The following is a 17,473-nucleotide window of genomic DNA, read 5'->3' as shown; positions in this document are numbered from 1 at the left end:
TTGTAAATGGGACTGCAGCTGATGCTAACATAGCACTAAAATAATAATTTGGTTATTACCTTTTTGTACGTAACTGTGATGTGTCCACCCACTCCTTCTGATGTCCCCCTCCTCCGCATCAACGTGGCTCCTGCAAGGGGAGAACGGAACGTTTCCCATCATCACTGAACAAAACGGAATTGCCATCAAGGAGGTGACAACTGTAAAGGTGGGGGAGAAAGCTGGAAAAGAGAGGTTGGGGCAGCTCAAAGCCTAGCTCCTAACAGATGGATACAGGTGAGGAGGTTTTGAGCGGCAGACAAATGGACAAAGGCTTGAGATTAAAAGGATGAGAAGAGAAGAGGAGTGAAATGTAAAGGCAGAGGGAGGGATGTAGGTGGAAGATGGAGAACTCTGTTGCCAGTACAGTGGTGCAGCAATAGGGTTCCTTCCTTCCTTACAGGGCTCAAGACCTGGGTTCGATCCTACGGGTACTGCCTGCACGGAGTTTGTATGTTCTCCCTGTGACCGCATTGGTTTTTCTCCGGGTGCTCTGGTTTCCTCCCGCACTCCAAAGACGTGCAGGTTTGTAGATTAATTGGGTTCTGGAAATTGTCCTTAGATTGTAGGATAGAACTATTGTACAGGGTGATTGTTGGTCGGCATGGACTCGGTGGGCTGAAGGGCCTGTTTCCATACTATCTCTAAACTCAGAAAATGGTTCTGCTGAGAGCCAGCAGGAACCTGCTGGGCCGAATGGCTTCTGCCTGTTTCCTAACTTGCAAGTAATTGACCATGTAGCCATTCAAGAACCATCCTTCATGTTTGCTTTCTACCAGTAGATGGCACATGCCAACAAGCATCATACATTAGTAGCAGTGTAGCTTCATATTGGACAAATAGCTTAAACAAATCTCAAAATAAGGGGCTGTTTTAAATAACGTTTTGTAAATAACCATTTTAAAGTTCATTCCTAATCACACTAGTTTTTACAATGAAGTTGATACAACAAATAATGTCAATTTGTCTCCTAGAGTAACTTAAATTTAGTTCATTCCTGCATTTCAGACAGAACATGTTTGAATGTTCAATAATTTTCAATTGCAAATTTAAAGTGAAAGAATTACATGTGAAACATTAACTTCACGGTGAAAGGGCACTGAAAGTAACTCAGCAGGTCAGGTAGCATCTCTGGAGGACATGGATAGGTGATGTTTCAGGTCGAGTCATTCCTTCAATCTGAAGAAGGTCTTCATAGGTGATGGTGAATCTGTGGAATTCAGAGGATGATGAATTTGTGAAGTTCATTGCCACAGAAGGCTATCAATGGATATTTTTAAGGCAGAGATTGATAGATTCGGGTGTCAGGGGTTATGGGGAGAAAGCAGGAGAATGGAGTTGAGAGGGAAAGATAGATCAGCCATAATTGAATTGCGAAGTGGATTTAATTGCCAAAAGTTTTTTCACCCAGAGAGTTGCGAATCTGTGGAATTCTCTGCCACAGAAGGCAGTGGAGGCCAATCCACTGGATGTTTTTAAGAGAGAGTTAGATAAAGATAGCAGAGTCAGGGGATATGGGGAGAAGGCAGAAAGGGGGTACAGATTTCAGATGATCAGCCATGATCATATTGAATGACGATGCTGGCTCGAAGGGCCCACTCCTGCACCTATTTGCTATGTTTCCATGAATAGCCTAATTCTGCTCCTACAACGTATGAACATCTCTGTTCTCCAGAGGTTGCCTGACCTGCTGAGTTACTCCAGCACTGTGTGTCCATTTTCTTGTAAACCAGCATCTGCAGTTCCTTGCTTCAACAACCTCACATTGAAAACTATTTGTAGATATTCCCAGGGTTTATTTCTATACAACTGCTATTCATAAACGCGGAACTTTGCTCAACAATTCATTAATGTCAATGCACTTTGATAATTGCACAGTGGCAGTCAAATATCTGATATTTTATGTAGAATCACTTGCCTTTGACAGGCTTCTGTTCTGGAAACCCTACTTCAAGCTGTATTAGAAAAACATCATCCACAACTTCATCGGTTTCATTTGAAAAGGTAAGCTGTGGCACAGAATAAAATGTCAATTATTACAAATACAATCTAACTCAGTTACTTCAGTTTGATTTTTGACAAACCAAATGACCTGAAATTAAATCTAGTATTAGTAAAGGACCATCTGAAACTACCGATTGTTGTCAAAGTCTGCATGGTTCATTCATATCCTTCAGGGAAGAAAATCTGGTGACCTTATGTAAGTAAGTAAGTAAGTAAGTTTATTGGCCAAGTATTCACATACAAGAAATTGGCCTTGGTGCTCCGCCCACAAGTAACAACATGACATACAGTGACAGTTACGAATGACTCAGAAAACACTAAACATTAATAATAATAAAACATTAATGATAAAACTCCATTGATCAAGCATGTGAACCAACAAAATACCAGATCAAAGGGAGGCTACAGATTTTTGGCTGTTGAGTAGAGCAACTACTCGTGGATAAAATCTGTTTTTATGTCTGGCTGTGGCAGCTTTGACAATCCGGAGTCGCCTTCCAGAGGGAAGTGATTCAAAGAGTTTGTTGCCAGGGTGAGAGGGATCAGAGATGATCTTGCCCGCTCGCTTCCTGGCCCTTGCAGTGTACAAGTTCATCAATGTAGGGAAGGTTGCAATGGAGGGACTTTGTGGGTGTACAGTCCTGCATTTATATCATTGTCCACAGAGGAGGAAGTCAACGATGATGGAGGCGAGGAGCAAGGGCCAGTAGGAGAGTAAACTGGGGTCGTGCCTTCCACTCCTGCAAGGTTGGCAGTGGGAGACAATCCCGGGTCAAAGGCTGAAGGTGGCCGGGTGAGGAATGAGACGACAGTTTGCTCCAGAGGAAGGTGATGGCTGGAGGCCATGCAGCAGCCTGGGGCTTGCCTGGATCGGGTGCTGCTCCAGAAGAACAAATGCGCAGACTAGACTGGATTTTGGAAACGGTCCCAAAACTTGGCAACTCTTGCATGCGATCTCCGTGGACTATTTTGCTAATGGTATGGCAATGCGATAGTGCTTAAGTTCTGGCAATGCTTTAATGAACCGTATGCAAAAAATAATAATTTCCCTGTGCATTTGTACATGACAATAAAGCACCATTGACTTTTAATAGACCTCTTATTGCTTTAGAAACCTAGCAAGGTCAATGTTGGCGTAGCTAATCACACCCACAAGTCACACATAGATCTCAAATGAACACTGAGGCTCATTGGTGCATTCAGACACAAATAGAAAGAATAGATAAGTGCTGTTAGTTAAATACAACATATTTCTGTTTGCTGCTGCATAATAATAATACTCTTATTATCAGGCAACCTGTTCAGAAGACAATTGTTTGTGGAGATTGCTGCCTGGAAGATTACGTCAATTTAATTTGAAGCTGTGCAGCCACAGAATTTAATCAGCAACTATTTAATAGTCTTGACTACTAGAGCAAAGAGTAACTTCCACCAACTGGAACAAAATGTCACCCTATGTACAAACCTAAACTGCCTCGCTACAAAATAAGACCCACGCCTTTTGCACAAATAGAATTTTAATGAGATTGGAAATCTCTTGCAGCATCTGCTTCATAGTCATGAAAACACAGTGTCATACAGCATGAAAACTGGCCCTTCAGCCCTACTCGGCCATGCTGACCAAGACGCCCCATTTAGTGTAGTTTATTTTCACGTGTAGGGAGGTAGAGTAAAAAGCTTCTTGATCCAGGCTATCCAGTCAGCGGATATCTATTCACTGTACATGATTACAATTGAGCCGTCCACAGTGTACAGATACATGATAAAGGGAATAACATTTAATGCAAGATAAAGTCCAATAGAGTCAGATTAAAGATAGTCTGAGGTAGATGGTAGGTCAGGGCCGCTCTCTAGTTGGTGATAGGATGGTTCAGTTGCCTGATAACAGCTGGGAAGAAACTGTCCCTGAATCTGGATGCGTGCGTTTTCTCACTTCTGTACCTATTGCCTGATGTGAGAGGACAAGAGGCAGTGAGACTGGACCTTAATTATGATCATATAATGGATTTGATAGCCTGAGGGCCCAGATCCCTCTAATCCTTTCTTATCCACGTACCTGTCCAAGTATTTTTTTTTAATGCTTTTATAATACCTGGCTCCAGTGCCTACTCTAGCTATTTGTCCCATCCACCCACCACACTTTCTGTGTGAAAAGGTTGTCCCTCAGGTTCCTATTAAATCTTTCCCCTCTCACGTTAAACATGTGTCCTCTGGTTCTTGATTCCCCTCTCCAGGGTAAAAGACATGAATTGACGGAAATGCAATTGTGCTATTAGGTAAACCGTTAAAATACGTCACTTGAAATTGCAATAGAAGTACGTACCTTTACACTGTAGATTTGAAAGCAAACAGGCTGACATCCCATACGCACATAGTATGATGTGACATCCACAATAAATGGATCAGCACCACACTGTTGTCCACACATTGTTGACTGTGGGGAAATAAACGTTGTATTATAGATTAACTGTGAATTACATGTGGACATAAAGCACTTTGTATACTAAAATAAACAACTTGGCAAGCAGCTTTTGCAATTAATTTGTGCCAATTTTTTGGCTGCAATTAACATTGAAATTCAAACTAACTATTACTTCATTGCCACCTTAAAACAATTCCAAACCAATGCTGGAGTAAGGAACTGCAGATGCTGGTTTACACCGAAGATAGAAACAAAAATGTTGGTGTAACAGCAGGACAGGCAGCATCTCTAGATACTTCTTCCAAGGGTCTTGACCCAAAATGTCACCCAATCCTTCTGTCCAGAGATGCTGCCAGCATCTTAGAGTCCTCTTGATCCTGATGATGATGATGATGATCCTGAGCATCACTGAGTTACTCCAGCATTTTGTGTCTATCCTAACAACGCTGCTTTAACTTGGCGCAGCGGTAGAGTTGCTGCCTTACAGCGCCAGAGACCCGGGTCCAATCCTGATTATGGGTGATGTCTGTATGGAGTTTGTATGTTCTCCTTGTGATCACATGGGTTTTTTCCAGGATCTCCGGTTTCCTCCAACATTCCAAAGATGTACAAGTTGTAGGCTAATTGGCTTAGTGTGTAGGATAGTGTTAATGTGCGGGCATCATTGGTCAGCGCGGACTTTGTGGTCTGAAGAGCCTGTTGTCACGCTGTATCTCTAAACTAAACTAAGACTGTTACATCAATTGCATTATATTGGATGATCTATAATAAACACAGCTAGGAATGCAAAATAAGGGGATGTGTGTAGTAGTTATTGATCATTTATACATTAGATATTCACAGTGGTTTTTTGGTAGAGATAAAGATGAAGGTAGACATGATTAATAGTTGTACGTGTCACATGGCCAGTAAACAAAATAAGTCCAGACCGATTTATTAGATTCTTTAGAGGTGCAGGCATATCATGTTGACCCCCAAATAATACTGGGAACTTATGTTAAAATCTTGTGTTTTATTTTATTTAACAAGTTTAGCTGTCCTATATTTTTAAGAGGGATAATGTCTTAGAATAATGGCTCAAACAATTGCTAGCATGCCAGCTTATTAACTAATGTTCTACAGATTATTTAGAGCCCATGACATTTCCCACATTTCAGGCTATGATTTTCTTTCAAGTGAAGGTTTAGTTTATCAGTGTAGTCAGAGTAGAAACGCAGTTCAAAAAGCATTTGGATATCACATGTAGAAGGTTATTTGTTGTACAATCTCCATACTGTCAAATGAGATCATCCATATAATGCCTACTTTTACCTCAATCTAACTCCAAAGTTATTTCCTTGATTTAATATTATGAATTATATAAATACAACTAGTTTATGCCTTTACTTTTGAAGCTATGTTTCTACAGCTCTCCTCCTTGACTGTGCATCATTTTAGAATACTTTCACATTTTGCATCCTTCTGAATTTCTTCTCTGGAAGACAATTGTATTGTTGTATTGTATTCAAATTTATTGTCATTGTCTCAATTTGAGACAACGAAATGAATTTCCCTTACAGGCAGTATCATAAAAAAATCACAAAGAAATAATAAAAATAAATAATAAATAAATAATAAAACATATTAAAAATAAAATTGAAATTGAATTAAAATGTAAAAAAAGCACAAATACAGAAGTCCACGACACAACATAACATAAATGGCACCAAGGTGAGGATGGCACCATAGTCCAGCCAGCCTCCCCTCCGTGTTCATCCGTGGTCGGGGCCTTCCGAGCACCCGCAGTCGCCGCCCCGGGTGGCCCGATGTTCAGGCCCTCACGCCGGGCTGGTGGAACGCCGACGCCGAACCCCGACGGTGAGCATCCTCCTCCTCAGCGGCCCGGACCTTCTGATCAGCCGCCTCCCGCTGCCAGAGTCTGCAGCTCCTGAGTCCGCAGGCTGAGCCGGGCAGAGTCGCAGGACCCCGCGTTGATTAGTCAGCGCCGCCCGCGTTGGGAGCTCTGCAAACCGCAGGTCCGTGATGTCGGCAGCAGGTCCAGCACTCCGGGCTCCAGACGGCGACCCCCGGCAAGGCATCGCCAGCCCCGCGATGTTCCAGCGCTGTCCTGCCGCTGCTGGAGCTCCGGTCGATCCCGGCAGGAAAGGCCGCGCCAATCCAGGTAGGTAGGCCGCTGTGGGGGGGGGGGGGGGGCGAGGACGCGACTCGAATAATAGTCGCGTCCTCACCAGGAAGCGGCTGAAGGACGGTATCCCCCGCACTGTGCCCTCTTCCCCCACATAAAAACACAAAAAAAAAACAAAGAAATACACTTTTTCATAACTAAATAAACAAAAAAACAAAAAAGATACCGGGCTGTAGGTGGAGGCTGCTGGCACCAGCGCCACCGGAAGTACAATACTGGAACAACATTTAGTTTGCATGTGAAATGTGAATTAAAATAATTAATTTTTCAGTTCCAATCTCTGACACTCCAACCAAGTTAACACTGAGTGTTGGCATCACATATCATTGATTGATTGAATTGAACGAACCAGCACGGAAACAGGTCCTTAATGTTCTCCATTGTTGTGTGATAAAACGCATTGCAATGAGATCCCATGCCAATCATCGATCACCCACTCACCCTAGTTCTATGTTATCCCACTTTCTCATCCACCCTACACACTAGGGACAATTTACACAGACCAATTAACCAACAAACCCACACGTCTTTATGGGGCTGTCCCACTTAGGCGATTTTATGGGCGACTACAGGAGACTGCTGCAAAATTTTCAACAAGTTGTCGTAAGTTGACGTAGGTGTTGTCGTAGGTTGATGCCTGGTGTCGTGGGTGAATTCCATTAAAACTAGTCCCTGGCAGTCGCCTAAAGAGTCACCAAAGTGTGACAGGCCCATTAGAATGTGGATGGAAACCTTTGCACCTGGATGAAACACACATGGTCACAGGGGTAATGTGCAAACTCCACTCCAACAGCACCTGAGGTCAGGATCGAACGTTGGTAAGGCAGCAGCTCTACAATTGACTTCATTGCTATGTTGATTTCTGTATTACCAAATGGATATTGCAGTCATCACACCATCTTAATTACCCTAACCCCCAAATCATGAACAGATACCAAACATAATAACAAACCTTAATCTTAATTTATCAAAAGCTGTATACATATACCAATTTTTACGCAAAGATTTATATGGCAATGATCTGGGTTATTGATTCATAAAGCCATTGACTTACTCCTTAATCAACTAATCACACAATAAATAACTTACACCAACTTGGATCAGAAGGAAAACGTTTTTTTCATGAATAGGTAGTTTACTGAACTCTGACAAATTGCTTGAAGGTGTAACAGGTAGAAACTCTTCTTACCATCTTAGCCAGTTCAGGTATCATCTTGCGTAGACTGTTGATGTTGCTGTTATACCAGGGATCTATACTGCCCAAGTACCTCGACAGTTCACAAGAAAGGTCACTATGTAGTAAATGATTGACCTAATATGAAGCATAAAAGTTGTTACAATTTTATTAATGTGTCGATAATATATCCAACTTTTCAGCAAGACATCTGTAACAATTGCAAATTACAACCTGCGATTTGCTAATTGCAATATAGTCCATATTAACTATTTTGAGACTACAGCAGTATTTCCTCCATACTATAATACAGGTCCACAACTGATTTTCCAGCACCCTTGGTGTAAATAGCTCATTCTAAGCTTCCCCCCTTCAGTCTAGTTTCAGTCAATAAAATACTTGAGCAACTAAACTTTATTTTGGATAACACAACAACAAATTCCTCTATACGATACCTAACCATCCTTGTATCTGCTTGGCCAAGCCCTTCTAGCCTCATGCAAGCAGAGACACTCCAAAAGATCACACAGTCCCAAGCGGTCTTTCAGAAGATCGACAAAGGACTTCGTGGGGCCTGCCTTTTATAGGTCCCCGAACCTTGAGGGGCCAAACCACATGGGGGTGGTCTCTTTATAATCCAATCAATGGTAACATAATAATGGTACATAATTGATAGTTCCCCAACCCAATAATATAATCTTAAATACATTGTGTTTGAAAGAAGCTTCTAGAAGGAAGCCAACACAGATGAATAATGCAACATGTGCCCTGGGATTCAAGCAGTTCCTCCAAGGCTCAACATTTCAACCAATCAATAATTAACAGAGTAACCATCTCGCAACATTATTTATACTATTCACAATGCCCTTGCAGCGATCCAATCAAAATGATGCATTTATGGTTTGTTTGCAAAACTGCTATACACTTTGTCAATTTAGGAGAAACAAGGAGAACACCGGGATCCTTCACCATCCTGCATATCAGTCTAAGCCTAGATTGGCTGGTGCCATCCAAAGCCTGTAATTTTCAACTGACAAGGGTTAAGCAATCGTGACAAATGCAGGGATCCTCCATTTTATGGTGTCTTTAATTTGGTCAATATTAACATTGGTTCCAGAGCCTTTCCAAATTAACCGTTTTGCCTGACCAACAGCTCACAAGCCCCCTGGAATTCCTTATTCAAACCTGGTGAGTTCTTGTATTTCTAAGCACATTGGTAATATTGGCGCAGTCAAATACAGAGCAGTTCATGTATCTATCCATCCAACCAACCAACCAACCATAAGGGATAAAACCCATAGCAGTGTGAGCACAGATCTGAGTGCCAGGTTGAAGATAAAAATCCAGAAATTCTGTGAGCAATACTCCAAACCTCCAGCGGGTGAGCTAGTGAGCTCCTCACATAGAAAACCTTTTTACAATCATATGCAAACATCAAATGTCTATGTCCTATTAAAACCCTATGAAATAATGAAGCCTTGGTGAATATGCAAACGTCACACTGAATATAATCACTGCTCAACAGTATAGCCACTGTTCAACCTCCCTCTGGCCCTTATAAAGACTTGGTGTCCAATTTCCACATCATTTCCAATTTCCAGAGCTTTAAGAAAAAAAGAAAATGTTAAAGATGTTTTTATGATTAGAGTGCCGATGTATTTGCCCTCTGGCCTCCATTCACCAAATGGTTGCAGTGGTTTATGAAGGCTGCTCACATTCACCTTATGTAGGGCAATGAGAGATGGGCAATAAATGATGGCTTGGTCAGTAATACAACAAATAAATGAATAACAATTAACAATGTCTGGTGGCTAGTTTGCCGAGAGTGGTCCCTGTGATGTGTGCATGCAGTTAGCAACAACCAATCATATCTGCTACAACTTCTATTTCAGCAGTAATAATTGTGAGACTGCGGAGACTGACCTGTGCAGTGGATACAGGATTCTCATTCTCATTTGTTACAGGTATGTGGTAGAACAGCAGGTTTAGTTTTGCAGTTAGAATACTTCTTCTTGCTTCTCTTTTCCTACGTAAAGATAAGTCAAATAAAACCTGTTAATTTTGCAGCATTGGTATTGAATCTACTTGATTGCATTGAGTCCACTCACAGCGCCAGAGACCCAGGTTTGATTCTGACGTCAGGTGCTGTCTGTGTGGAGTTTGCATGTTCTCCCTGTCACCCTGAGGGTTTCCTCCGGGTGCTCCAATTTCAAAATTAATCAAAACATTTACTCCCGATGACCATCCTATGACTGCTTCTGGAACATGGACATCTTTAATCTAGCAGAAACTAATGCTTCATGTTAAGCAAGGAAGGAAATTTATAGGAAAATGTTGTTTTCTGAAAAAGAAGACCAGTAACAATTTAACTTAATTACTAAATGATTACTTCCTCTTCTAATATAAAGATTAGAAAGCAAACATATAAATAACCCAAAACTCACGTACCCACTGCGACCCCCCTCTTTGGAAATCCAGATAGATCTACATTTGGTTTATTAAGTAAACCAGCCCAAAAATGTTACCTATCCATGTCCTCCAGGGATGAACCTGCTCAGTTACTCCTGCCTGACCTGCTGTGTTACTCCAGCACTTTGTTTCTTATCAGGTAATGTCCCTTCACTCCCTTCCCACTCACTTGAACCCCAGTTCCTACCCCTTTCATGCTCCAGGGCCCCTGTTCCCATATTGCCTTCATGCTCACATGGGCCCTAGTTCCTGCACTCTCTTCCACTCAATGCGATCCCGACTCCTACACTCCCTTCCAGACCCTGGAAGATCATCGAGACCCTGGTTCCCACTTGCAACTTTGTTTTACAAACTGTGGTGGTTTTTCAATAAATACCTCAAGGAATGGAAAGCCTTTGCTAATCTTCCCAAAATGCAGTCGTTTCCAATGACTACCACCCGGGCAGTGTTTGGCTTTAGTTGTTTGATGCTGAATGACATGGCATTGCAATCCGACCTTCGATGAAGATTCATATCACTGCTTGTGGCAGTACTATCATAGAGTTCCGGAAGAAACAGTGCATTTTCAGAGTCTTGGTTTCTTTTCTTCACACAGCCTTTTCTGGAAAGCTTGGCCTGGTTTCCTTCACTGGACCTTGAAGGTGATGTGTCATTCCCAGTAGTTGGATCACCACAGTCTCGAACTATCCCACTGTCCGTCGATAGGATCGACAATCTCGTTTGCTCAATGTCGTGACCGTGCGTTGACTCACTTATCTCAGAAGTGTCCGAGTCACTGTTAATGAAATCCTGGCCAGAGTCAAGTTGATTTCTAACAAAACGCACCAATTCCTTCCCTGCAAGAAGCAAACCAACAGTGTTAGCAAGAGACAAGACACTCCAAAATGTATATGTTTACTGCATAACTTACACAACTTTAAACTCGAGCAGCACTGTGGACAGCTGGTAGAGCTGTTGATTTACAGTGCCAGAGACCCGAGTTTGATCCCAACTGCAGGTACTGTCTGTATGGAGTTAAGCAGGTTCTCCCTGTGACCTATGTGGGTTTTCTCTGGTTGATCTGGATTCCTCCCACATTCCAAATACATACAGGTTTATAGGTCAATTGGCTTCATTAAAATTGTAAATTGTCCCTAGTATATAGGATAGTACTAGTGTAGGGAGAGATTACTGGTTGGTGTGGGCTCAATCTGCTGAAGGGCCTGTAATTCCGGAGAAAAAGGATGGGTGACATTTCAGGTCAGAATCCTTCTTCAGAATGAAAGTAGAGCTGTGGGGGGAGAGGGGGGTGGGGGCTGGCAGAGGGGCTGGGGGCAGGGGGCAGGGGAGACTAAAGGAACTTTGTGGACAGTGGGCCGAAGGGCCTATTTCCATGATGCATCTCTACACTGAACCAAAGCATTGGTGCATTTGGAAGTGGCTCACATTCGTTTTAATAATAGTACAACATCAGTTTTTTTTTACCTTTATATATTCGGTCCATAAAGACATTTTGATATCAAACCAAAATATACTCACAAAGGAGGTCGTCATCTTTCCACATAAAAAAACTGATATCTGGATTTGGCAGTGGAATGTTCTGGAGACCTTCACTTGAAGTCACTAAAAGAAAATTCTCTCAGTTCTCAATGTTCCAACAAAACCATTTTCAACGCCTTTGTGATTTTTGCATAGTTAATTGTGCTGTTAAATTACATTATATAAAATTCTACCAAGATGTGATGATTATATATGAAGTTGAACACAGTGGAATTAAATGACCACACCTTCTTTTAATCCATGGGCAAGATGCGTTCATAAATGGGATATATAATCATACAGAATTGGACCTCAAGGGGTCCAAATGACAATTAAATTGACTCTTGACTCTCTCTTGACCAGAAGAGACAATGGCCCTTTATACATGCCGAACATGATGCCCAAGATAAAAGTTTTGTGTCGGGATCCTTCTTCAGACTAATTGTCGTGGAAGCAAGAAAAGACCAGGACAGATCAGGCCCGGCAATAGTTGACCTGAGGCAGTGTGGTTCTGATAGGATGTTTGTCGGCTGGGGACAGTGTGATCCCAAGAGGGTACTGTGGTACTGGTTAACCAACTTTTAATGGAGGAAGGGTGAGTGGGTGGGCGGGGAAAGGCGAGTGTTTGTAGATAAGTTACCTAAAATGAGAGAATTCAATGTTCGTACTGTGGAGTTGGAGGCGCTGCTCCTCCAGTTTGGGTGTGGCCTCACTGTCAGTGGAGAAGGCCCAGGACAAAAAGGTCCGTATGGGAAAGGAAAGAAGAGTTAAAGTGGGAGATCCAGTAAGCATGACAGATCTTTGGGGAGCTGGCTGAGTTTTCCCGCCACCTTGGACACAAGTCTGTCACTGCTTTTGAAATAAGCCTTTTGTTCTCAATTATTTTAACAAGCTGAATTCATTTGCCCAGCGACCAATGAAGGTTTTGGCCTGATATCTTTGAAACACTATTCATGCTAATGCGAGCATGCACATTATGAATGAATATTTATAAATCGTAACCTTCGTATAACATAGAATACATAAAGATATAGCTAAATAGGTACAGGAGTAGGCCATTCAGCCCTTCTAGCCAGCACCGTCAGTCAACATGATCATGGCGGATCATCTAAACCATCAGTACCCCATTCCTGCTTTTTCCCCCCATATCCCTTGATTCCATCGGCCCTAAGAGCTAAATCTAACTCTCTCTTGAATACATCCAGTGAACAGAATAACCATTGGTCCTAACCTACCTTGTTGTGCAGGGCCAGTTATTTTGTTGTAGATTTCTTGCAACTTGCTACTGTGCTTCCTGTGGGCTCCAGCAATGTCCTCTGAAGAATAATATGATTGTTCTGTGATAGCGACCACTTCCTGGAAATAGTGCTCGATCACATTGTAGGCTTTATTCTGTGAAGCAATACTAGCAGTAATTAGTGGTGTCATGACATATACCTCTTTCAATAACAACAACCTTCCAATTGCAGCATTCGAAAAATTAGCTGGCGCAATAAGCTTGCGTGAAGTCGTAAGGATTTAAGTCTCGTTTCAATGAATGGTGCAGGTTACAGGCATCTTGCTCCCCCTCCTTACTGTGAATCAATCAATGCCCACAAAGTGGAGGAAATAACTCTGAATTCATCCAAACCACTCGAAGTGTGAACATCGATGATGAATAAAGAGGTGCGTGACCTTCTAAAAAAACCCACACCATTACCTGACAATGTAATTATAGCGTGCGAGTTAGTGACGCAGCATCTTAGTTTAGTTTAGATCATCATAAGAGATAGCAGTACAATTAGGCCATTCAATCATGGCTGATTTATCTCTCCCTCCTAACCCCATTTTCCTGCCTTTTCCCCCATAACCTCTGACACCTGTACTAATCAAGAATCTATCTATCTATCTCTGCCTTAAATATATCCGCTGACTTTGCCTCCACAGGCTTCTGTGGCAAAGAATTCCACAGATTCAGTTTAACTTAGTTTAGAGAACCAGGCCCTTCCGCCACCGAGTCCACTCTGACCAGCGATCCCCGCACACTAACACTATCTCCTACATGCGCTAGGGACAATTTTACCAAAGCCAATTAGCCTACAAACCTGTACGTCTTTAGAGTGTGGGAGGAAACTGGAGAAAACCCACGCAGGTGACAGGGAGAATGTACAAACCCCATGCAGACACCACCCATTGTCAGGATCGAACCTGGGTCTCTAGCGCTGTAAGGCAGCAACTCTACCACTGCACCACTGTGCTGCCCCCACACCTGCCGAATACCATGATTTAATTGACCATCTTGGTTACCTGTAATGCTACATCCAAGTTACTGATGTTGCAGTTCTCTCCCAGTGTTGCTTGGATGCTGTGCTTAATAATGTGACACATATAAAGAGCAGATGTATCATTTAGACTCACAGAGTGAATCTCATTGCGAAGAGCATTGATGACTTCTTCAGAGATAAGGTCGGGATCAGCAAAGATGAAAATCCTGACAAAGAAAAGTTCATCTATTTTATCAAAGAATTTTAACCATTTCTTTACAAGGTGCTGGTGGGGCTACATTTGGAATATTGCCAGCAGTTTTGGGCCCCATATCTGAGGAAGGATGTGCTGGCATTGGAGAGGGTCCTCAGGTCTAGAGGTTTACATGAATGATGCCGGGAAAGATTGGGTTAATGTATGTAGCATTTGAAAGCTCTGGGTCTGTACTCACAGGAGTTTGGAAGGATGAAGTGGGGCTCACATTGAAACCTACGATAATGAAAGGCCATTATTGCGTGAAAGTGGAAAGGATGTTTCCAGTAATGGGAGAGTCTAGAACCAGAGGGCACAGCCTTAGAATAAAAGGACATTCCTTTATAATAGAGATGAGATTTCTTTAGTCTGAGGGTGGTGAATCTGTGGAATTGATTGCCAAGACAGTGGTGCAGGTGAAGACATTGGGTATTTTTGGAATGAAGGTTGCTAGGTTTTTGATTCATAAAGGTTATAGTGAGAAGGCAATAGAATGGGGAGAGTTGGAACAATAGATTACACTTGATGGTCTGAATGGCCTAAATCTGCTCCCATGTCTTGTACGTTTATGGCACAGTGGCGCAGCTTGTAGAGCTGCTGGCTCAATGACAGAGAGCCGGGTTTGATCCTGACCTTGGGTGCTGTCTGTGTGGAGTTTGCAGAACTTCTCCCAGGGTTTCCTCTGGGTGTTCTGGTTTCCTCCCATATCCCAAAGATGCGTGGGTTGGTAGGTTAATTGGCCTCCGTAAATTGCCCCTAGTGGGTAGGGAGTGGATGGGAAAATGGGATAACATGGAACAAATATGATGAACATTTGATGAATGCTTGGTGCAGATTCGGTGGGCAGAAGTGCCTGTATCCATCTCTAGGCTATCTCTAAACTTCCTTCGAAGGAGTGGAGCCAAGTGTGTGCTTTCCAGAAGCAGCACATACTCCATGAGGAAATTCTTTATGATCCACAAACTTCCATTGCACAGGAACAGAAAAATAACTTGAGGGATACGAGCCAAATGTAGGAAGGTGGGACTAGTGTAGATGGGACATGTTGGTTAGCATGGGTAGGTTGGGCCAAAGGGCATGTTTCCATGACTCAAGGAAATTGAAACCTCTTCTGGTGATGAGAAGGTGAGAGTTCTCCAGGCTGATCCCTCATAAGCACATGTGCAGTCAATGGTTGCCTACACCTCAGGGATGTCAGGACTGTTGGCAAGTTCCAAGGCAAGGATGATGAGAGTCAATGAGACTTTGATTTTCACAGAGAGTGCCTTGGAGACTCACGAGTGTGGCATTAGATCTCCCTGCAGAATGTTGCAAAACTAGCAACAACTAACTGAGGCTGTGGACGCGTTTTCTTTAAGAAAGTTCCGTGTTGAATGCAGCATCTCTAAAGACTCTACATGAATAACCCACAGGATCTCAGAGAAACGTGCAAACTCCACACTGACAGGTCCAACAGGATCGAACCTGGGTCTCTGGTGCTGGGAGGCAGTTTTACCACTGTGGCCCCAACGTTGTGGACCTTGGGTCATACATAGGCCAGACCAGGTAGAGATGGCGGATTTCCTAACCTGAATGATATTGGTGAACCAGAGAATATTCCAGTATTTATTTGTTGTGGTCATTACCACCAACGCGAGCTTTTCTTGTCCAATGTGCCGTTAATTCATTGCATTTACGTTTTGTAGTTACAATGGTGGAATGTGAGCTCAGGTCTCGTGATTGTTAATCCTCGAATGCTCTGGATAATTAACAGTAACTAACATTTTAAATTATTACCTTATTAATTTAAGATTTATTTGATTCTATTCCACTTACTTATCTCGGTGTGAAAATGTGTCATTTTTGAGCCCATGCTCGGAAATAACGAGCCTTTGGTACAAAAGACCTGCAATAAAATAGGCTTTAATTGGATTATTAAATATAATTATCGCTGGTACACATTTAGATCCATCATAAATCCATTTTATTCCAATCCTTTCTGTCCATAACAGTTTGTGATATCATATTTAGTAAAGACTATGAATTTTCAGACATCTTTCATAATAATAAATCACCAGTCGTCAAATCAATCTTAATTTGCTCGAGAAATAGCACAATTTCTAACAAACGAACTTTCATCATTGATGCAATTCACGATGGGAACTTATTTGATAGATTAACATTTTACAACATGTGGGTCGGTGTGGGCAAGTTGAGCCGAAGGACCTGTTTCCAAACTGTATGACTCTAGTACAGTGGTGCAACAAAGAGTTTCTGCCTCAATGACCCAGATGTCCCCAACTCCCTTTGTGAATTGCTTCATGACCTGCGACGTTGTGAATGGAACAGAATATCATGCAATCTTCTGCAAACATCCCCATTGCTACGCTTAAAATGCAGCAAAGGTCATTGATAAAGCAATGATGATACATGGACCCTGGACACTGCACCATTAAACATCATGCAAGGTTCAGTCAAAGAGAGACATTAAATGCTGGAGCAACTCAGTGGAACAAGGCAGCATCTCTGGATACAAGGAATGGGCAACATTTCCAGTCGAGACCCTTCTTCAGACTGAGAGGCAGTAGAGAGGGAGACACAGAGATAAGGAAGGATAAGGGGTGAAAACAAGACATGAAAGAGAAGATGTAAATCAAGGAAAAGGTAGAATAGATCTGTTAGCTGGGAGAAGGTGACAACGAGGCATACAGAGATAAGCTTTAATCAGGAGGACAGTCAGACTGGTCACAGAACTAGGAGGGGGGGAGGGATGGAGAGAAAGGGAAGGCAGGTGTTATTTGGAGTTAGAGAAGGCAATATTCATACCACTGGGCATACTTGCCCAAGCAAACCATGCGGGGCTGTTCCTCCAATTATCGCTGGGCCTCACTCTGACAGTGGAGGTGGCCCAGGACAGAAAGGTCAGTATGGGAATGGGAGAGGGAATTAAAGTGTCTAACAACCGGGAGATCAAGTAGATTTAAGCATTCATTTAGATTGTATTCACATACCTGGTGCTTTTCTCTCTGCCTTTAACATGACTGCATATTGATGGCCGATTGTGCAGTAGGGCTTCGGTAAGGAGAGGAGACCTTTGCAAAATGTATATGCTTTTTCGTAAAGATTATCAGGAATGTACGCAGCCTGGAAAAGATCATGAGTCAAGAGTGTTTTATTGTCATATGTC

At 42.5% G+C, this 17,473-nt stretch overlaps 1 protein-coding gene across 1 annotated transcript in view; it reads right to left on the bottom strand.

Moving 5' to 3' along the window:
• LOC129708147 (phosphoinositide 3-kinase regulatory subunit 6-like) overlaps positions 1 to 17,473 on the bottom strand; it is a 32,425-nt gene that overhangs the window by 14,400 nt on the left and 552 nt on the right. The window contains exons 3-15 of the mRNA XM_055653726.1: positions 17,298 to 17,430; positions 16,123 to 16,192; positions 15,839 to 15,875; positions 14,098 to 14,349; positions 12,982 to 13,203; positions 12,307 to 12,451; positions 11,812 to 11,895; positions 10,670 to 11,129; positions 9,748 to 9,850; positions 7,840 to 7,962; positions 4,367 to 4,477; positions 1,954 to 2,048; positions 70 to 130 (exon numbers count right to left, since the gene is read on the bottom strand). Coding sequence (XP_055509701.1) covers positions 70 to 130; positions 1,954 to 2,048; positions 4,367 to 4,477; positions 7,840 to 7,962; positions 9,748 to 9,850; positions 10,670 to 11,129; positions 11,812 to 11,895; positions 12,307 to 12,451; positions 12,982 to 13,203; positions 14,098 to 14,349; positions 15,839 to 15,875; positions 16,123 to 16,192; positions 17,298 to 17,430 — 1,896 coding nt within the window. The remainder of the gene's footprint in view (positions 1 to 69; positions 131 to 1,953; positions 2,049 to 4,366; positions 4,478 to 7,839; positions 7,963 to 9,747; positions 9,851 to 10,669; positions 11,130 to 11,811; positions 11,896 to 12,306; positions 12,452 to 12,981; positions 13,204 to 14,097; positions 14,350 to 15,838; positions 15,876 to 16,122; positions 16,193 to 17,297; positions 17,431 to 17,473) is intronic.

This window comes from Leucoraja erinacea, chromosome 23 (genome assembly GCF_028641065.1).
Source record: "Leucoraja erinacea ecotype New England chromosome 23, Leri_hhj_1, whole genome shotgun sequence".
Lineage (NCBI taxonomy): Eukaryota > Metazoa > Chordata > Chondrichthyes > Rajiformes > Rajidae > Leucoraja > Leucoraja erinaceus.
Note: the sequence above shows the minus strand (reverse complement) of the source record. Positions and strands in the feature narration are given on the sequence as shown.